Source organism: Photinus pyralis, unplaced genomic scaffold, assembly GCF_008802855.1.
Source record: "Photinus pyralis isolate 1611_PpyrPB1 unplaced genomic scaffold, Ppyr1.3 Ppyr1.4_LG9, whole genome shotgun sequence".
In the NCBI taxonomy this organism is placed as follows: Eukaryota; Metazoa; Arthropoda; class Insecta; order Coleoptera; family Lampyridae; genus Photinus; species Photinus pyralis.
The window spans coordinates 11,921,410-11,943,041 of record NW_022170878.1 but is presented as its reverse complement, the minus strand read 5'-3'; the positions used below and the strand labels follow the sequence as shown (position 1 = coordinate 11,943,041).

At 35.5% G+C, this 21,632-nt stretch overlaps 4 protein-coding genes across 4 annotated transcripts; 2 read left to right on the top strand and 2 right to left on the bottom strand.

The window, feature by feature from the left end:
- Positions 1 to 868: 868 nt before the first annotated feature.
- On the bottom strand, positions 869 to 1,432 carry LOC116181200. The gene is made up of 2 exons (XM_031501495.1): positions 1,296 to 1,432; positions 869 to 1,249 (listed from the first exon to the last, which is right to left on the bottom strand). The coding sequence occupies exons 1-2, from the start codon at positions 1,362 to 1,364 to the stop codon at positions 911 to 913; spliced, it is 408 nt and encodes a 135-aa protein (XP_031357355.1). The 5' UTR covers positions 1,365 to 1,432; the 3' UTR covers positions 869 to 910.
- An 11,483-nt stretch (positions 1,433 to 12,915) lies between these two features.
- On the bottom strand, positions 12,916 to 13,841 carry LOC116180954. The gene is made up of 2 exons (XM_031501149.1): positions 13,532 to 13,841; positions 12,916 to 13,482 (listed from the first exon to the last, which is right to left on the bottom strand). Exons 1-2 carry the CDS (start codon positions 13,577 to 13,579, stop codon positions 13,099 to 13,101), a joined length of 432 nt encoding a protein of 143 aa, XP_031357009.1. The 5' UTR covers positions 13,580 to 13,841; the 3' UTR covers positions 12,916 to 13,098.
- A 295-nt stretch (positions 13,842 to 14,136) lies between these two features.
- Positions 14,137 to 14,763, top strand: LOC116181176. Its single transcript, XM_031501453.1, has 2 exons — positions 14,137 to 14,271; positions 14,323 to 14,763. The coding sequence occupies exons 1-2, from the start codon at positions 14,224 to 14,226 to the stop codon at positions 14,689 to 14,691; spliced, it is 417 nt and encodes a 138-aa protein (XP_031357313.1). The 5' UTR covers positions 14,137 to 14,223; the 3' UTR covers positions 14,692 to 14,763.
- Positions 14,764 to 20,810: 6,047 nt separating this feature from the next.
- LOC116180893 lies at positions 20,811 to 21,470 on the top strand. The gene is made up of 2 exons (XM_031501073.1): positions 20,811 to 20,962; positions 21,012 to 21,470. The coding sequence occupies exons 1-2, from the start codon at positions 20,915 to 20,917 to the stop codon at positions 21,384 to 21,386; spliced, it is 423 nt and encodes a 140-aa protein (XP_031356933.1). The 5' UTR covers positions 20,811 to 20,914; the 3' UTR covers positions 21,387 to 21,470.
- The last annotated feature ends 162 nt before the right edge of the window (positions 21,471 to 21,632 follow it).

The following is a 21,632-nucleotide window of genomic DNA, read 5'->3' as shown; positions in this document are numbered from 1 at the left end:
CGTGCTGATGCAACTAACCGGTAGCTTAGAGGTAAGGCTACTGTGAAATGGACCTGGCCGCCCTCAACGATTGAATATTTGACATATTGAGGGTGGAGGTCCAAAATTAGACTTACTTATTAAATGAAAACTTTTCAACAGCTCGTAATTCATGGACCTAGATTAATTTGTAATAAATAAAGAAAAGCAGATCAGGGGTACGCCAGAATAGACCTGGCCGCTCCCAGAATGACATCTATTTGCTCTTTTTAAGAGTGACGCTCTTAAATTGCAATTACTGGCCGCCCCATCGATTATATATATTTGCTCTTTTAAGGGTGGCGCTCAAAAATCGAATTTGCTTGTAAATGAAAGCTCTTAAATAGCTCGTAATTCATGCATAAAAATTAATTTGAAATAAGTAAACGATAACAGAGGAGGGGCTACGTCCAAGTGGAGCTGGCCGCCCCATAGATTATATCTATTTGCTCTTTTAAGGGTGGCGCTCAAAAATCGAAATTACTTGTAAATGAAAGCTCTTAAATAGCTCGTAATTCCAGTACAAAATTTAATTTGAAAAAACTAATTCTAATCAGTGGGGGGGCTGAGTCCAAGTAGACTCGGCCACCCCATAAGAAATGTTCGATTCCTAGTGATTAAAGCGAGCTCTAAAATTTTAAGCTTGCGATATGAAAAGCTCCTAAATAGCTCATAAATTGGATACAATTCTTAAATTGATTCACAATGGTGGGGGGGCTAGGTCCAGCGGGGTGAAAAATACAGTGTAATCGAAATCTACAGGAGGTTGTACAAAGATGTAGGTACTTAAATAAAAGGGAGGAGATTGGGTCTGAAAGACGCACTTTAAAAAAACAACTTTTTAAAAATATTCTGTATTATATTCATTCTACCTCTAACAAGCATTAATCCTTTATTGCATCAAGACCTTAGCGAGGTTGTTATGCATGCAGTTTGCACCTTCATAGGACATAAGGCATTTATCCCCCTTATCGGTGTGCGGGCACTCCTTAATAATGCGCTCGCATTTAGCCTGGTCCAGCTTGGGATGTTTTAAGCAATTTTTAATCAGCATAGGAACGTCGACTTTTCCATCGGCACCGAGTACTCCCGTTTTCTCCAGTATGCATTTATCTACGCACTTCAATGCCGAATATGCGGGTCTTTTTCCAGTAGTTTCGATTTCTTTAAGAACGTCAGGGGAGATTCCCTCTTTTTCGGCGCAACTGGTGACTAATTTCCGATATTCGGCCTGCGGATGTTCAATTAAAAAACGATCAAAATCGAAATATACTCACCATGTCATCTTCTGCGGAAACTTGCAGGGTGGCGACGAGTAGTAGAGCGAAAGCGGCGCAGTATTTCATCTTGTAGAACTGTGTACTAACAGTAGGTTAGTGCTACCGCGTTTATATTATATGGGGCCACTTACTGTAGGAAATGACGATTGGGAATTACATCATGCGTTAAAAAAACAAATTGTAATTACTCTTTTTAATGAACCGATAGAAATCAATTTGATATTAGCTTTTGAATTTGGTCCAGCGACTGTAAAACAACCTTTTCAGCGAGTTTGATGGTGCAAAAAATTACGATGGCAATGAGAGACAATACTGGAAAAACCTTCACATTGTAGATTAACCTTTATATTATAATAATAGACCTGACACATCATTGCTATTTTTTTAAATGCCACCCTAATATTTTCCTTAGCTTTCTTCTGAGATAATGAATTTTTTGAAACTACTGGCAGAAAGGCGCGTACACTCTCATTACGTCGTAGATACGTCCCCCAAAATTAAGTCACACGGTAACTTCAGATCTAGGAAGAGAAAGCCTTCCTTTACGATAGATTATCTGCTAGAGCTGATGGTAATTATAGGTTTCCAAATCAAAATTGACGTTTTTTGAAAATATACTTTTAGCTGACTGAAGCTAGATTGTAATCAGCGCCGAGAAATCGAAAAGTGGATTCGAATCCTTTTTTCGAACCACCAATTGTCAAAAGCTTTGACTGTTAGGAATTGTAATGGGAGCCCGCGGCGGAGTGTTGAAATTTTGTTAGTTTCTTAATGGGTAGGGTCGGATGTGCTAAATTAAGGGATAGTTACGATCTCTTACATTAGGGATTTGATAGAACTATTCATTTATTATTTATTTATTATTATCCCTCTCTTGATCTGGGCCCTCAACTTGCTTGCGTCAAATTACAGGGTGACCCGCATAATGATTTTTAGAGGGCTTGAGTTATTCTATACTACTCCGGTATTACCCTTGCGAATCAGGCAAACTGCAGGAAAACCTAATTCGGAGTAGCCGGCAGAATGCTCTAAACTGAACTAAGGAAATTGTCATCTCTGCCACAGATGAAAAATTCTTACCTCAGCCCAAGTTCGAACACCCGACCTCCTGATATGTACCCCAACTATAGAATTATGGCTATAAAGGGGGTAGGTCGAGGTGCAACGAATCACTCGTTTTCGTAAAGGAATGATACCATCTTTAATGAACACCCGGTACATAGATGGAATCGAACCGCTTCATTACGAAAAATTGTAGCTTCCAGAGATATTTATTTATCTTCTAGGAGAAGGAATCGGAAAAAGAAGGTGATGGTAAGTGCTTTCTATTGTAGCATCGTATTAACCGCCGATAAGGAAAACAAGATAAGTACCATCATTGAATAAGTAATCAAATTAGGGAAGTATACCGACAATATATGGTACCGGGTGAACAAAACTATCCACCTACAACCACCACTTACAGAAGGACAACTTGTCCAGCCATTTTCCTAGCGAAGTCGAAAATATTTTGATTGGGTCAGCATTCCATATCATAACTGAGGTGACAAACATTTTGGAGAAAATACAAAAGACAAAAAAGAAACAGTAGATTAAAGAAGTTAGTATCCAAGAAGAAAACTGAAATAAGTTAATTGAAGATTGAAAACAATATATAGAAACTGAAGAAGACAAAGAAAAAAGAATCATGAGGAGTCAACCAATCATTTTAAAAAGTTGGAGGAACTAGAAGCACAAGAAAATTTGTAATAAGCGATTTAAAACTTGACAAGAAAAAAAAAGAGAGAGTAACCATTGTAGAGCAAGAATCTTTAAAGAAAAAAAGGAAGCAAGACAAGAACAAAAAATTAGAATAAGAAGTGAGGATTATAGAGAAGATAAACTGAAGAAGAAAAGAAGATGAATATTTAAAAAGAAGAAGCGAAATTAGCACAGTATTCCAAATAGAATAATTACCAAAAACAAATAAAGAAATTAGTCAAGAAGTTAGAAGTATTAAAGGAGTTAAGATTTATACTACACGATTTTTGAACAAGAGGGGATTTCAAGAAATAATTACAGAAGAACAAGTTCCAGTGGTAAGATAGAAACTGGAAGAAAAGAAAGAAAGAAGCAAAAAGTATAATATTGTGAAAGAACCATAATATGAAGATTGAAGTGAAAAGTGTAAATAGTTTGATATCTATACATCTAATTAAATGTATTTACATGCTGAAAGTTTTTGTAAAACTTAAAGTTCTCTTAGCCGAAGGCATGCGCAATAGGTGCCTTTCTTGAAAGTGAAATAGAGTTCCGTGAAATGTTTCACTTTCAGCTGAAATCTTAGGATTACCAACTCTAAGATTGTTATGTTTTCTGTGGTCCGATGGACATTTGTGCTGTAAATGCAGATCATTAAGCGAAAATTATAACTGCACAGAAATAAAAGAGAAACAAATTATGAAAGGCGTCGATCTAGCCTATATTTTTTAGGTTGGTATTAGCAAAACTTCGCTTGGAAGTGAAGTAAATTGCAGCCTGTGTCACTTAAAAAATTTCCGCAAAGTTATTTCAATTTGGCCTGTCATAAAACAACTCTTGGCATGTAAAATGGGCTTTACGTTTAGTCTAGTAACCTGAAGGTAAGTGTAGCGAAGTGAAGTTATATACATATAGCTGTTTTATATAATGAAATTACAAGAAGTCACGAAGTGAAATTTGTTAGTGAAGTTTCTTGAAGATTATTAGGAAGTTAAGTGAAATGTACATAATTTGTTTTTTTTTATTCAATAGGTGTAGGGTTTGTATGTAGTTTTTTGACATTAGTTTTTTAAAATGTTTAGAACCTTTCGGGGTTCTGCCATTTTTATGTATAAGGATTAGTAGGTTTAGGAGTGGCTGATTAGGGTGTTTGATTTCTTTTAAGAATTTTTTTGATATTTTTGAAATTTTTTTAGGGAAAGCACCTGCTTTTTTATTGTTGTTTTTCAAATCTCATCAATTTTTCTTCCTTTTAAAAAGGGGTACTATAAGAACAGCGTTTAGTTTCGGATTAAATTTTTGACCAAGATTTGTTAAGGCCAATTCAATAATATGTTGGGATTGTAGGTATAAGAATGTATGACTATAATATGATGTTGACTTACTTTGAAATTACTTACTCCAGAGATAACGCATTACATACAGGGTGTCCATGCCCATTATGTATCGAATATAATATATATCTCGGTAAATATCGAATGTATACAAAAATTTTTTATATGAAAGTTGTTTAACATTTTATTTCCCATAATAAGGCAGCATTCAGTTGTTTTTATTTCAGAAAACAAATGAGTAACGAAAAACAATTGAATTTTTTTAAATGGCAGTGCACCTTTTCATTAGGATCATTTGATTAGGGATTTTTAAATTCTCTTTTCGATTATGTAACATGTTAGTAACCTAATACAAGAACATTTTTCAAAAAAATGTATTATAATAACATTAATCTAGATATCCTACATCAAAATAAAACAAATGAACACGTACGTTTCATATTAAACCTTGAAGACAAAATGAAATTAGCAATAAAATGCTGACAAACGTACACATTCATTTGTTTTATTGTGATGTAGGATATCTAGATTAATGTTATTGATGTGATTATAAGTTTTTTTGAAAAATTTTTTATTATTAAAGTACTAACATGTTACATCATCGAAAAGAGAAAAAAATCTCTATCAAATGAGCCTAATGAAAGTGTGCATTGCTATTTAAAAATATTCAATTGTTTTTCGTTATTCAGTTGTTTTCTGAAATAAAAACAATAGAATGCTTACTTATTATGAGAAATAAAATGTCAAACAACTTTTATATAGAAAAATTTTGTATACAGTCGATATTTACCGGGATATATACTATATTCCATACATAATGGGCACTCTGTATAGTGTACATGGTCACTCTGAATTGACTTATTGTTTTGTACTTATAGGAAAGACAGACAGTTCAGAAGCAGTGGTCATCACCTTGAGATTTTCGATTACATTGAAAATATCTACTCGAAATTAAATAACGAAGTATTATCCAACGTTAAATGATGAGAACTAGCATGATAATTTAAAATTAACAACAGTTTCCAATTCTCTTGAATACTGCAATTAAGCTAACTCAAAGGAAACTGACTAATTACAAATGAACTCATTAATCATATGAATTATCAAGACAAAAATAAGCAAATCTCCTACACGGAACGAAGATTTTTTGATATTTTTGAAATTTTTTTAGGGAAAGCACCTGCTTTTTTTATTGTTGTTTTTCAAATCTCTTCAAGTTTTCTTTCTTTTAAAAAGGGGTACTATAAGAACAGCGTTTAGTTTCGAATTAAATTTTTCGATTATCCTGCAAAAAATAACTAAAGTAAAAATTTTGAGCTCTAAAAAATGTCAAGGTTGTAGCAAAGAATACTTAACAATTTACTAGTTACTCTTTGGTTGTAGTATGTTTTGCCAGGCAGGTCGTGTTGCTCTTCAAGTTTTAATTTGGTTAATTTGGTTGATTGGAATTCAAGAGATGAGCAAATCTGTGCGTGTGTTTTTTTTCAATGGGCTTTTTGTTTAATTAAACTGGTCCATGCCAGGATGTCTGATTTTTATATCAAGTCACATTTGCTTTCACGAGGGTCTAGTTTTAAATTTCTTACGTTGCATCCAGACAAGGTGCTGAGTGTACGGTTTTTTGAATTACGTGGGTTTTGGAAAACAACCGAGATTGGTTGAAATGGGAGCCTTATTAATGATCTTCTTGATTACCAATGCTCCATTTTGGGCAGGTTTAATTATCAAAAGACAGAGTGGAAATTAGTTTTTTGAGAAATTCTAGAGGGATTCTCTCGATTTGACTTTGAGAGCGGACAGCTTCGGTCACGAAAAAATAAAAATTACGTTATTTATCAAAAACGGACAAATTTTTCCCCCAGTTAAAAGTGTAATTGTTTAAATAATTGTATTACAGTGTATGCTCCCGCGTACGGAGTTCTACGATTAGCAAACTAATCCAATGAGGTAAAATCTTGAGCTAGTCGAAGGCAAGGCAATTAATAATCAGTTTAATTTCTTCTTAAGAAGGAAAAAATTCTATGAATAGAATGAAATAGAAAAGCCTATTTCAACTGGGAGAATTTGTTAAGCAAACGATTTTAAAGTAGGTATACAATTAATTGAACGTACCTCTTAAATCCAAAATGTACAGGGAATATCCTGTGCATCTTATGTATATTATACTATGTACATTCATTCTATAAATATACATTTTGGATGTGCTATGAGTGTTTGCGTACACAAAGTGTAAAATATGTGCATTTTAAATCTAAAATATCAAAGTACTTTCACGTACCTTGTATGTCTGTTATGTATATTAAAAATATATCTGATCATATACCTTAATATCTCTTCTAGATGATATTCTATGTATATAAATGGGATTATATGCTGTCTATATCCGTTTTCGACGTTGTGATGCTTCCGTTAGCAAATTCAGTGCATTTTTCTAAAATAAGAAATGTGAAATGGGTTCGTTTGCATAATGAAAGTAATGAATTTTAATGTTTTAGTTTGGTATGTGCATGAACTAAAGTTACAATGATCGTAGGGTTCGGTTAAAACACATTTTTCAGATTTGAATCAAACTTTGGAAGTGATTCGTTTAAAATAAGATTAATAAATACATTATTCTTATACTCCTTGTTTATAGATAGCTTGATTACTTTGTTAGTCGTCAGTGTTTCATTGCCAATAAAATTTAAGGACTTCGTGAAAACAGATACTTATTTCCATTATATACTAAAACACAGGGGTTTAATAAACAAGAAACTTCACTCAGTAAAAACAGAATTTATTTATGCATCGATGAAAATGTATGTGACTAGGAAGTTTCTTGAAGATTAAAGGAACCTCTGTGGAACATCCATTCTGAATGTATACAACATTCATAGAATATCCTTTTGAACATATTTGCATATTATAGGAATATTCATGGTATAATCGCTTGCCAGTATACCAATATATGAAGCATATCTGATGCATAAGATACACGAAAGTACATAAGACGTCTAAAACGTATACATACCATCTATCGTGTATCCTTGCACATACACTATACATCCGACATTTTCGACATACTTTTCTACATTCTATGGATATACAAAATCCCATGGAGAATGTGCATGTTATATTCATATCTGCTATGTGAGAGTAATACCAGCCCGACAAGGCGTTTGATCACTGAAAGGGCGTAAAAAGTGAAGAAAAAGTTATTCATTTTGTAGTTGTCGTATATCATATCTTCGGGAAAATGAAAATTTTGTGATTAACTGGCATTATTTGAAAACAGAGGTGATATTCTACATTGCACTCACTGAATGTGAAAATAAAGAGAAAAGAATCAAAGAGGGTATAGAGTTTAAGGGTAATTTATATCGGGCTTCTCTCCTCTCATTTGATTTCCTAACGGAGCAGCAAAGTTTACCAAATCCGACGTAGGTACCAGATAAGTCGAGAAGCTTCGTATTAACAAGAGGTAGGCAGGATATATTATTATTATTTGCATATTTATATCATTTCCGATCTGTTTGTGTTTCGTGTTTACCGTTCGAGTCTGACAAGATTAAAATCGATTCTCAAGCGACATAAACGGTAACGTCTACGAATTGATTACAGACAAACGAGGGATCGACTAAGCTTTTCGCTAATGAAACTTCACTTTGGTGGCTCCATCAATATTTTACGAGCTTTAGGAAAAAAACATTATTTTAAAATATCACCCTAACCGCATCTGATACCTTAAAAGAGTCCCCGTCCCCGATAACGCGCAGAGTTAATATCGCCGAATCGGGGAAAAGCTCTAATATTCACTTCGTCCCAAATTTAATATGGGAGAGGCGCGGGGTATTAAAAATTTTTAGCGAAAGTTTCTTGCGTGTTTATCACTGCGGTTAGAAAGTAGGTTGTTATGAACCCTTTTAAGACAGCCCGGTCCGGATTAGGGGGTTCGATTTCTAAATCGGATTAAAGCTTCATCTGGGCGAGAATAAATTGTTACACAGAGACAGTAGCCCCTTTCTAATCCCCTCTCATTGTCGACCATCATGTGTTGTTTCAAAGCGGCGACACAATGAAATACGATAATCTTTGTTTTCAATGCCACTGTGTTTCAGATTTACCCATCTAAGGAGATTACCTTGGCGCTACTTTTCATAAGTTGAGATACTTCCAGCCAAATCGCTGCTGATTTTGAAACGCTCGTACGCGTCAAACCAAATTACCTCGTTTGGCGTATCATTTCGGAAAAATAGCTGCGCCAAATCAAATTTTTGCTTTATTTTATCTAAAATTCCTACATTATGTAGGGAGAAATTTACTTGCCAGAAGATCTGATTCCCCTAAACCCGCTTCTTACCAATAAACTTTCATACACATAAGAGAATATCGTCTGGCGCCTCATTACCCGATTCCACTCCTAAAGCGTTCTCGTGCCAAGCAATTTACTTTAAACGCATAAAATCTAAAAATAACAATTTATACGATGCGTCTGTTCCGTGACCTTTTTTTTTTCTCATTTACACAACCATCATTTGAAGGAGATGTTAGGAAAGGTGAATCTTACGAAACTTTTCTTAAATACCCATTTCGCATAAATTTTCCACTTTTCTTTTATTAGACGAACTTTCCGTTACAGCGTAAAGTATAGGCACGGATTGTGGGGGTTGAGAAAACCACTGCATCTCTTCAATTGGATTTCGTTTTTCATTTTGAGCGATTACGTTATGGTAATTTAAACAGTTGTTAGGCCGGATTATTTGTCCATTCTACTGACAGCACTGAATTTACAATTAATATTAGTTCATATAATATGCATGCAAATTTTGTTTCTAAATCTACATGATTAACTTCCACTAGTATCCACTAAGCTTTTTTCGACGTTTATGCAAATTTATTCAAATTTTGTGCTAATGCGAGCCGATGTGTAATTTTAATGACAACAATTTATAATACTAACCAACCCTTGCCAAAATAAGGCGGGGAGAAATTTTTCGTAAACGTTTAATAGATATATGACGATACTCAATTACAGCAATTTCTTGGTTTTGTACTGCCCCTGAGACTTGGTCTTCCCTTACCTCTTCTCCGTACGAATAGCGCTACGCATAAAATATTGCGAAATAGCAATGTTAACGTCTGACACGGAGGCAATCAGATATTAAAACTGAAATGAATACTCAATACGAATCAACTTGACATTAGAAAAAGCAAAATTGTGATCAACCAAAGGATACAGCATCAAGTATAAAAGCATAAACGTCACGTTAAATTTAAATACTTTTCGATGCACGAATAATAAAATTTGTATTAATCTAATCAATTCAAAACATAAACAAAATAATATGAGCCGATTCTTCGGAGTAAAACAAATAACGTGACTAAAATTTCTAGATATCGACTTCGGGCAAAGCATTGGTAACCTCAAAAATTTGCGTACAAAGCAACGGTAGCTAACATCGGTAAACCAATTAATATAAATGATAAGAAACGTAGTTAAACCAATACAAATGAACTCTCGAAGTCACACATAAGTAATCGTGGTAATCTATCTCAAATCGAATTTCGTTAAGTATATTTTTCAGCAACGACACAGTTTTAGCGTAAGTAAAAACAAAGATATCGTTACACGAGTAATGTTCTCTAATAATCGCGGTTCTAATTCAACAACCTGCGTGTGTAAGTAGGTCTCAAGTAATAGTGGGTAGAATTGAAGTAGAATTTTCCTAGCCGGTAATATAGAAACTCAGCTATGGCGTGACACGCGAAAACCAGTTCTTAATAAGATGGCGAGTCCAAATAAAACTGCTATATCATCCACTTACTACGTAATATTCAGGTAGATCAACGTAAAAGGTACTCCAAAAGAAAAACTTAATAAAAACAAGGAGAAAACTTTGAGGGAAGGCCCTACAAAAATTAAAACAGACTGCGTAATAATGTAATATGCCTCGTATTGTTTAAATGCAAATACAGATCCGTAAAAACGTTTCAATGGAGCCACCACAGACATCAAAGAGAGAAACAGAAACCATTCCAAAGATAATGTGGTAAATCCAAAGCAATACCCTTACGTTAAACGCAAAGTCAGAAATTTAATGGCGTAGTGATTAACGCGAAAGCAGAAACTTCACTGAAAAGGAAGACGTAGAAGCGATAGCATTAAGTACGGGAAGGTATCAAGCACGAACTCTAACAAGACAAAGAAGTAAGTTAAAGCAGCCTCTAATACTAGAATGGGGTCTTACGGCAAAACAAAGAGCTAAGTAAGAGAAACTTATACTCAGATAATAACAAATTAACTACAGGAATTAATTTACATCTAAAACTAGTACACTACAAACGAGGTGTTTCGTTTAGCTGGCGTAAGAACAATGAATATTATTACCAGCGAAAAGGAATTAAATAGGCCCAAAAATCAAATAGTTACTTAAGCGGGACCTTTCTTAGTCTGTCGTTGTAAAGAATCTATACTTAAAAGCTGACTTTTATCTCAAATGGGTCTCCTTAACTTTTCCGTACCAAAGCGGGATAACTCGGTTACCCCAGAGATAATTTTTCGCTTAAACTTTTCTTTCGTGACTTTTAGGGCATTGTCCTTCCAGGTAATCCTAGCTCGGTCAATTTTACGTGAATTATATGTCAAATTGGCGTTCAATTACCTAAAGTAAATAAGGTTATAACCGTCGAGGTTGGTCGGTTATCCGCCAGAACAGAATTGGAAAATTCGAAACTGTTATTATGTAGACAAGCGGGCGAAGTTTTAAGGCACATAGACGAACGTACAGAAAGTCCAAATGACCAAAATTTAATTAGTTAGTCCCTTCATCCATTGTCTACCTATTACTGAAAACAGAATTGGAAAATTCGAAACCGTTCGCGAGTTATCATGTATACAGACGGACAAACGGGTAGAAAGTCCAAAATCATGATCTCACTCTTTGTCTCTTGTTAATAAAATGTAAACAGAAAAAAAATAAAGTCGCTTCAGTTGTTAACAGACAACATTTAAGCTATGTTCCGTTTTACTTCAATCAAATCGAATTTACGATGAATTTTCTTAAAGATTCGAACCTTTAATTTTTACATAAATGGAATCGCAATCAAGGACGAACTAATTCAGCACACCAGTATATTTTTACCATAAGTTACCATAAAGTGCTATTGCTTTTAATTCTGAGTTCAATTTCCTCTTTGGTATCACGGGCAGCAAACAACTACTCTGAACTTTTGTTCATAGATCTTTATGGTAACAAAAATATACTGGAACGCTGAATTGGTTCGTCCTTGATGGCCACAAAGGATCCGTGTTTAATATCACCATTAAACAGGAAAGGGCGCTGGCCAAATATTAGAGAAATAGTTAATTGGGAAAGAAAGTAGGATTAAGAAATAAAATTACATTGCATTATTTGTAAATGAGGACAATTTGCACACAACATTGACTAGGTTAGTTTTCAATTTGCAATTAACAGATTGCAATTAATTTGCCAATTGTTGTATAAAATTTTGTATATAAACAACGTAAAATGTAGAATAAATTACTATTGACACAAAAGTCGTTTAGTCACTCTACGTGAGCACGGGGCTTCCAAGTCTTTAAAATTCGGTGCATGAGACTGTGTACCACCCTGTGCTTACACTAAATAATATTGGGAGTAATCTCAATATTGTTCATATTATGCAACAGAAACACGACTACAGAAAGACCACGTTTTTTCTTCTTTTTGATTACACAATAATCCCCATTTTTGTTCTGTAAGTTCCAAAAGAAATACGTTATAATAATTTACTTATACTCGGTTTCACAGGTTAATCTCCTCATTCTTTATTAAAATAATTAACGTCGTTTTTCATAGGACATCTACTAATTAAGTTAACAATTTTTCTTTAAGAGCCAATCTTATTGGAGGTACTCCATGAGTAAAAGTAAAACCAGGCTGCCCTTAAAAAACCACATATGGGAATTGTGCTTCTAGCCTCATCGCTGCATAATTTTTCGTAACCAAAGGTGGTTACATGAGCCCTAATTAGTATAACGTTTACTCTGTTACCTACGAATTAATCTCGCTCCGTTTTCCAGAGCCCATAAAAATACAATGCCCTATAGAATTCAAATGACCCAGAAAAGACGATCGTTAATTCCACCAACTGTTTATTTATTTATTTTTGGTTTTGATTGGGTTTTATTTTTAGAGGGCAGTTGCAGAGTTAGTATAGATTATTTAAACATAACCTATGAAAGAAATAAAAATACAAAAGTTATTGTATAGTACATGCGAATTGACAGGAAGAATCGCATAGGATTTTCGGTTCGGCTCGCATTCCGAGATCATCAGACTTTTAATCCGGCTCATATGCAATATGGCCCTGACCCTTGAACTCGTAGAAATAGATTGGCGAAGATTTGATATCGCGGTCTCTTTTCGTTCTCGAGTTAGACGAGAAACAGACCGACAGACCGACAAAACCTTCACATAAGGGGAATTTTTTTTCTTTCGAAAAAAATACAAGAGCTATGCTATTAGGAAATAGGAAATGGAAGGAGATATTAAACCCTTGCATTGAAAATAACATACAATTTATTTGTTTTGCACTTTCTGCATACCATAATAACAATATTGATAATGATTAATAATAATGCAAGATGCAATATTGAAGTGTGCCCTATGACCATTTCACGTTACCTACCGTGTTCCGTAAGGTTGAATACTTTTCTGTGTCTTTAATTTTAGGAAGGAGTGAAGTTACTTATACTTGTAGATCTCCCGTATGATGCAATTACGCATATTAACTGCCTGTTGCCCAATTCCGTCACCCTCCAAACTCTTGCAACCCTCGTAGGCCTCTAGCGCGATCTTATTCGGATTATCGGCGTTAGGCTTGAGGAAACGTACGGGTCCCTTCTCAACGTACCGTACGATTTCGTCCTTGACGAATTTGCCATCCTGAACCATTTTTAGCTTCTCGAACATGCAACGAAACAACTCAAAAACGGAGGGATCGGTACTGACAATGTAAAAGTCCTTGTCCATCACCGTCGGTAGGATAGTTTTGTCAAAATGAACCTCCTCAATGCATTCGACGCTGATCGGATCGCCCCAGTAGTTGCGCTCCTCATTCGAGAAGACCTAAGGATAGGAGAGTACTGTAAAGAGGTACCTAAGTATCGTAACCAACCTGGTGGACAGCGCAGAGGATGGTGAGAAATCGAACGGCCGCGTACATTATGTTTGTTTTGTCACTTTTACAATATTGTCAGTGATGGTGAACTGCACATATTTATACACGTTCTTCTCTGATAATCCCTATTTATAGAAGGCACACACTGACCTCAAGTGATTCCTCGTTCCCTGTAATAAAAACCATTTTATGACGAAATCCAAGCCGATTGCCTATAAACTGGTTATGCAAAAATCGTCCCGAGGGAACACCCCGGTCGAATTTGTTTACTGAATCCCATTTTTAACCATTGAGTTCTACTTTAAAGGTCGCAACCATAAATCTTGATGGGAGTATCAACAAGTCAACTACCTATAAGAGACCTGGGTAAGGGGAGAGGGGACCACAATGCGTTGGACCAATTGTGGTTCATAAATAAATCTAGCTGAGAGAGGTTTCACGGTTTTCTCTCTTCCACATGCTCAGTGCAACCATAGAGTAAATAACTTATGTGTGGGGCAACTAAGGTATGGAAAATTAACATGTCGAGGAAACAAAAACACAATGATTATTATTATATTCTTGTTTTTCTCGAGAATGGCCCTCGGCCTCAATCCGAAGATAAAAATTATCAAAATAAGGTTGAAGGCTAATCTGAATGTATAAATAAGCGCCGAATGGTGCTTGTAAAACTACATTAACGAACTAAAATGGGTATCCCAATTTGGTGCCTTGCGCTTTTGCCTGTGATACTTCATGTTCGATGCAACATTTGGAAACCGCCAGGATTAATATTTTCCACATTTTAGGCGGCACCGCTTCCAAAGCAATTTCAAAACGAACACATCATCCACTGCGTAAAAGAGTTGGGAATTGAGAAAGATGACATGGAAAAGGTTATGGACGAGAATCATCACATCGTCGACGGTCCAGTGACACGTTCTCTAGCGAGGTGTTACTTTAAAGAAGAGGGTCTTTTCAAAAATGGCGAATTTGTTACGGAAACGGTCGTCGACTTCAACACCAATGTAACCGTACCGTTTTTCAAACCCGAAGCTCAGAACCCTAGGGAAGTGGCTGAAAGGGCATTTGAGGTATGCAAAAATGTTAACGATGGAGACACAGGAGAAAGACTTGTTCATTTCTCTAACTGTATGATATCAGAACTACAAAAGTAATTACGTGTTATATTTCGATTAACCATTTGTAAATCAAGCAGACTGATTTTATTAAAGTTGATCGATACGATATTGTATGATGTTATGTTCTTTTTAGACTGCTCTGGGGGCAGTTTTTTGGGGTAGAAGGGAAGCCCTCCTTGAAAAGCTCGAGTAGCAAATGGGCCAGATGTTAAGCAGATAAGCACGTTAGCGGGTGTTCAAAATCACAAACATTAATATAGATGAATACTCGAAACGTTGACAAGTGTAAGTATACAGGGTGTCTCGTGACTCAATGGACATAGCTCAACACCACATTCCTTGCTTAATTTTAAGTCGAAATTCCCTTATACACTTTTTCTAAAACTTATGGGCAAATTTTAACAATAAATCAATCTAGTGGGCCGTATAATTGTTTTGTCATATTCTTATGGTTTATTCTTTGACGTTGTAATTTTAATATTAAATTGATATGGCTACGTTTTCAGATCAAGAATATGCGGATATTCATTTTATTTACAGCGCGAGGGCAACAAAGTTTCAAGATGCTGTAACGGAAATTCAAGAGCGGCAGTGAGGGAATATCAGCGAAGGTTTCCTTGTTGAATTTAAAATTATAACACTGTCACCTAACAATATGGCAAAACAATTTTGCCCTTCACTTCTTAACTATTAACTTTTAGACAAAGTGTATAAGGAAATTTCGACTTAAAATTGAGCGAGGAATATGGTGTCCATCGAGTCACGGGACACCCTGAATAGCTGCGGAATCACACATTTTAATTTCAATCCAAATATGTCATAAGGTATAAATAAATAAATAAAATGTGTCAGTTGCATCACCATCTGTTAAATTCAGCTGACCGTTCGTTTCCATTGTAATAATTGAATTAACAATAAAGAATTATATTGGAGAGAAAAGGAATAAAAAAACTCGAAGAAGAAAATGAAACAAAAGAAACATAAAAAATAAAAAACAACACTACAAAGGGAGGAGTGATGGAAAAAGGACAAGAGAAGGAGATAACGATTAAAATGATTAAAAGAAAACTTACACGTAAAGGTGAATATAAAAGAGGCCAGAATATTTGAAGTAAGGTAGTCATCATCAAAAGAAGGGGGAGGTTGTGGGGGGAAATGCAAGGATAAACGACAGCGGGATATGCATAGATGACGAGTTGAAAATAATATAAAGAAAGAAACCGCGTGCAAAGAGAAATTAAGAGAGGTTGCGGAACGGCAAAGAAGTAAGAGCAAGAAAGTTAGATGGGGATATAGGAAACTAATTGTAGAAGATGAAGAATACAGATGGAGTACCAAAGAAAAAGGATTAATGAGAACATAGAGGGGGCTTGGAGGAAGAAAGTGACAGCAAAAGAGAAGATGGAGAGAGGAAAGAGAGGGGGAGGGATACAGATACATTCAACAGAAGAAGAGACAAAAACGGTGGTAGAAAAAGGGATAAGGGAATGGGGAGGGGGGGCAATCGAAGGAGGAGGAAGGAATACAGGCAAGACGAGTGAAAGTAGAGGGAAAGAAAATGAAAGTAGTAACGATAATACAACAGAGTAGGAATGAAGGACTTAACAAATAAATTAGAATAATATGGTAGGAATTAAAGGAAAATGGGGATCGAAAAGACAAGAGGAACACAAGAGGTAAAGAGTACAACAAAGAGGGAGCACTGAGCAGTGTTATGGGAATTACCAGAAAGAAAGGTTGGAGAACTATAATTGGAAATATGGAGGTAGATTGGGACGTGCATCGACGGGTGATCGAAAAGTAGTGCGGACAGTTTGAATTTCCCGTATATCGAAACATTTATAAAGTTGGTAACATACCAAATGTCATTTATGTAAAAGCAGTGGTGGATCAATTTAATCACTAATACATAAATAAACTGCCTTCTAAACATGTTTGCCAATTGCTTAAGTAAAAAACGTTAAAAACTTAAAGTGCCCAATTTAAACTGTCTGCAGTTCTTTTTGATCACCCGATATATGAGTGGAAGAGGGGGATTGGTAATTGATTACACAGTTGTAGATGAAAAAATTTTGAAAGGAATAAAAAAGACACCGTGGATCTGAATAGAGGGAGAATATAGGAACAAGGAGAAGAAATAAAAGGGAACTCAGGGAAGTTGCCGATCTTCAGAAGAGGGAACAAATAGTGTATGCGAAATCATAGGGGAATATACTATAATGACAACAGCGTATAGAATAAAACGAAAAACTAAAAAGAAAAATGTAAAAGAAGAGGATATTGAAGGCAATACAAATTGACTTCAGAAAAGGGAAGGAAACGATGAACTGGATACCATACAGATTTGTGGAAAAGGAATTGGAAAAAAGAAAGGTGTTCGTGTGTTTCATGGACTTAAAGGCAGCATTTGACCAGGAACAAAGGACAGAATAAAAGAAATATATATAGAGAGAGACAGGAATGAGGGTAAGAATAGGATGGAAGGAATCTGAACTGTTTGGGATATGTAAAGGATTATAAGAGAGGGATGCTTAGCCCAACACTATTTAATCGCCACATAAGCGACATGGAAAAAGTTTTAAGACAGGGGCAAGGTGGAGTGAGAAGAAGAAAGATATGGTGTCTGGTATACGCGGACGACGCCGTGATCATAGCAACAGAGATAGAGCAGATAAAAGAAATAATGGGAAGAATGGAGCTAACTGTAGAACAGTCAAAGATGATGAGATTTAAGGGGGGGAGGGGAGAGAGAAGAAAAGGGAGATAGAATAGGAATGGAGTAAGGAAAGAATAAAAGAGGTAAAATAAATTCAATATTTGGAGTACCAAATGCAAAGAAACAATGGGGCAAATGCGCAAATAAAAGTAAAAGAAAAAAGGGGGTGGTGGGTATGAGACAGATGTAATTGGAGAGAGAGGGTTCAAGAATGTTTCAATAAGAAAGTATTCAATGTGTGTTGATGTACGGAACGGAGATACAGGGTTGAAAGAAATGGAAGGGAAAGGTGGAAACGATATGCCAAGCTGACGTGTAAGAAAAATGGATTGATACTGGCAGGGCTTTTATTTTTGAGGTAATGGGAATAGCATTAGTGAGCAAAAGAAGGCGGAGTTCGCTCGTAAAACCAATCAAGAATAAGGTTATTTTGTTTTACGAGGGAACTCCCCTTTCTCTAACTAGTTCTATTCCTATAAACCCAAGATTATAGCGGTCCTGGTAGTGAAAGCACTTAATTACTTAACTGAAATATGGACAAGGAAAACTATGTTCACTCTAATTTTCATTTTGAGCTCGATTTTAAATTACTTTCAAGTTGTAGTACATTACAGGAAAAGGGAAAAACTAACAAATCACTTCTAAAGCTCAGTCGAATTTTTTATACAGACTGTTTAGGTGCACGATGAAAAGTTCGCCGTACCCAACCCCATTTTTGAGTCTCTAATGTTTGCACCGACAAATTTAAGCGGAGCTTAGCTTAAACGAAGCTTAAAATCCATGGCAACCATTGTCTCAATAATCGTTGTGATGGATGTTAAGCTACGGCCATAAATCATTCAAGTTTTAATTTGGTAGTACCTATCCCCACTCGTATAATGTGTTGACGAACAGCTGCAATTATTGCTAAAAGATTCGATTATTGCACAGGTTTGTCAAGCTTTGTTAACTAGACTGAGTAGACGGTCATATGAGATCGAATGGATTTGAGGTAGAATGTAAGGCGGCAAACCGTCACTTCTGCCAAATTGAAAACTGAAAACGTACACCCCAAATGAGTAAAAATATTATATCAATGTCTCATTTCGATTTTGCTTATTTTGCATTAATGTATTACGAGCTGATGACGGTTCTACAGTGTGTAGAATTACTGTAACCTTCGTGTTAGTTGTATTATAATGGCGGGCCTAAGAACTAAGTACACTTGTGTCAAGTTAGCCCCCCACTCTTGGAATTTTCAGAATACTTTTATTGCAATCGTTTGTTGGTCGTTTGTTTGTGTTTTTTAGTTACATTTTCAAGTTTTTTGGTTGATCGTTATTGAATTATTCAAAATTCAAAAGTTTGGACGTTTAGTTAGGCCCCCCCTCCATGTTGCAATATTTTATTTGTTTAGTTGTAATCGTTTGTTGATCCCAGGTGTTATGCTACAACGCAGATACTCCCTATCAGCGTAGAAAAAAAGCAAAATTTATTAGAGTTGCTTTCCTACATTGAAAAGGTTTTGCCTTCTAAATAATATATAGCCAATCTATTACCTGAGACATACGAGTTGAAGAAGAAAGCGACGAGGAAGACGAGTTAAAAGTTTAAATATGAAAATATGTTAAAGTGAATAGGGATATATGTTTTGTTATTCAGTTTTTGTAATGTGTCAAAAGATATAAGTTTACTTCACATTGTCTATTTTTCATTATTTTAGTAATAAAAATTTATAATCTAAAAAACACTTATTCTATCTGATAAAATTTGATTTTAGCTTAAAAATTAATTAGGCAGGTGAAAATTAATGTAATCGATATTGTTTATTTACTCTTTCTCATTTAATGACTTATACCCCTCTCCACGCCTACCATCGAATTATAGTTTGATGTTTTCACTCCACCATCAGTAAAAGCTTATCGGGGGCTACCACATTCGCTTTGTCGACGTCCCGTTTACTCGCAATTCGGCTTTTGGTGAATTTCGCTAAAAACCCGGTACAAAATAGTACTCAATTTTTGGATACTTCTCATAGCTCGAGCTTCTATTGGCGACACGGGAAAAAGAGACCGCGATTCGAGCTCTAAGAAACTTTTGGGCGCCCAAAGTCGACTACCCCTCGAACCGCGCCGTGCAAAAGGTGGTTTATTTCGCACCCAGGAAATAACAATCCGTCATGCAGGACTTGTGCGCGTTAATTAGATCTTTTCGACGACACCTATTTGAAAATAATCGGAGAAAAACTGTAGAAGAAGAACTGAAAAATATTCAGGTTAGTATAACCCGCTCGGGGATGGCGCCCAGATATCATCGACCCCACATTTTGTAACCCCGTCCCTAAAGATGTTAATTACACGGCCCCGATAGCTATACATGTACACTCCTCGCCTTTTTACAAGCGTACTTCTATGGGCTCGCATTTACTGCCAGCCAGCCAGCCAAGTGAGATTACAAGCTACTTTTTTACAAATAAATGAGCAAAAATGCGCTAAAAATGGAAGTGGCAGGGTTGCCTTCCGTTAATCAGGAAACCTGACGAATATCAAACAGGACAGTATCCATAAGACCATCTAATGTTACCATTGGAGAAAACAGCAGTGTTATAAATTCTCTTCGAAATGTATCGGGAATAGATATAAATGCTGCTGAAAATTCTGAGGTGTCGGTACAAATTTATAAATATCCATATAGTCTGTCCATTTCTCGCGCCCCTTTCTCGACCATGTGTATACGTTTGTAAGCCTTACGAATGTTCCAGTTAAGTTAGTATACCGTTCAAAGTTCTTAAATAAACATTTTGATAGATGGACATTCGATATAGATTGTAGTACAATAAAAAAAGGTGAATTCATTATAAATTCTTTCGCCCAAGACTCAACACATCGCGGGAAATGCGATATATCAAAAATTCTTAGTGTTGTGTTTGTGTGTATTACATAATTAATAGATCTGTTTCAAAATGTTACCATTGTTTCATTAATAATATCATTGATTATTCATTTAATAAACAAGGCTAATAACGGGCAATCCTTTAATTGTACCGTTCTCTAAGCTGTACTGTTTTGCGCGATCAATCAAGTATGTATATCAATCCATGATTAAAAATTCCCCCAAAAATCGTGTTAGAATGCAAAAAGAAAGAAACTCATTCCCGCATCAAAATTGTTCTCAGAAGAATGACTTTTTATGCCAAACATAGACACATAGAAACAAATAAAAATGATGTATTGCATCATAAGTAATGTAAATTATTTATAACCATATATATTTTAGATATAGCAATTGAATACGGCGTATTATTTACCGGTTGACTTTGCACTATGCTCAATTTCTTCTCATTATGATTATAATAGTTTGCACAACTCTTATTTTCAACAATTATATCATTTCTCACTCACTCAGTAACCATTATCGAAATAAAAATAGAACAGATTCAATACAATTTAATGGTTTCGTTATTATTATGATAAGCTAAATGAGACAAAGCGCATCTATATAAGTAGGTTATCGTGTTTACCAAACTTAATTGTATACAAAAATTAGTAGGTATACTCATACAAAATGCGCGTTGCACTCTTGTGTTTCTTATTGGTCTGTGCCATTCTTCAGGTAAATATGTAGACGATGAAAAATTTCACCTATACATAGATCATTTCAGGCTTCATCTGTTGAATATCCTGAACAATTTCACGACGAACACAGTATCGCATGCACGAAGAAATTAAAAATGGATAAAAGTGATCTCAATAACATTATGGACGAGAGCTTTGACGTCTATCAGAATCCGACCGCTCGCTCCTACAAGAAGTGTATCTTCGAGGGGATGAATTTGGTGAAGGATGGGGAATTCGTAAGAGAAGCGACTGTAAATTATATTGCTACGAAGGTTGTTCCGTTTTACAAGCCCAACGTCCACGATCCCGCCGTGGAAGCCGGAAAGGCGTACGACCGGTGCGAACACGTCGAAGGTGGAAAAGATGGAGAGAGGATAGTCAACTTTATTAACTGCGTTAATGCGGAGCTCCGAAAATAATGACTCATACACAAGTTGTTACATTGTAAACTGTAACCAAATAAATTGGATCACTAGGTGCATATTATACTAGTTAGGCCCGGTTGTTTTTACTTTAAACTTTAACTGACAGAAACAGGATTGGTCAACTTAGCCAATCAAATCCTTTAACCCACAATTTAAACTGAAGTTTACACTGACATTGTACAACTTGTGGTTAAACCCGAAACGGGTTATAGGGTATATAGGTGCACGGTTGGTAAAGAA

Coding starts and splice junctions, on each gene's coding strand:
- LOC116180893 (XM_031501073.1), top strand. CDS start 20,915: ATGCGCGTTGCACTCTTGTGTTTCTTATTGGTCTGTGCCATTCTTCAG. Junction 20,963..21,011: donor TGGTCTGTGCCATTCTTCAG/GTAAATATGTAG, acceptor AGATCATTTCAG/GCTTCATCTGTTGAATATCC.
- LOC116181176 (XM_031501453.1), top strand. CDS start 14,224: ATGGGTATCCCAATTTGGTGCCTTGCGCTTTTGCCTGTGATACTTCAT. Junction 14,272..14,322: donor TTTTGCCTGTGATACTTCAT/GTTCGATGCAAC, acceptor TCCACATTTTAG/GCGGCACCGCTTCCAAAGCA.
- LOC116181200 (XM_031501495.1), bottom strand. CDS start 1,364: ATGAAATACTGCGCCGCTTTCGCTCTACTACTCGTCGCCACCCTGCAA. Junction 1,250..1,295: donor TTTCCGCAGAAGATGACATG/GTGAGTATATTT, acceptor GAACATCCGCAG/GCCGAATATCGGAAATTAGT.
- LOC116180954 (XM_031501149.1), bottom strand. CDS start 13,579: ATGTACGCGGCCGTTCGATTTCTCACCATCCTCTGCGCTGTCCACCAG. Junction 13,483..13,531: donor TCCTCTGCGCTGTCCACCAG/GTTGGTTACGAT, acceptor TCCTATCCTTAG/GTCTTCTCGAATGAGGAGCG.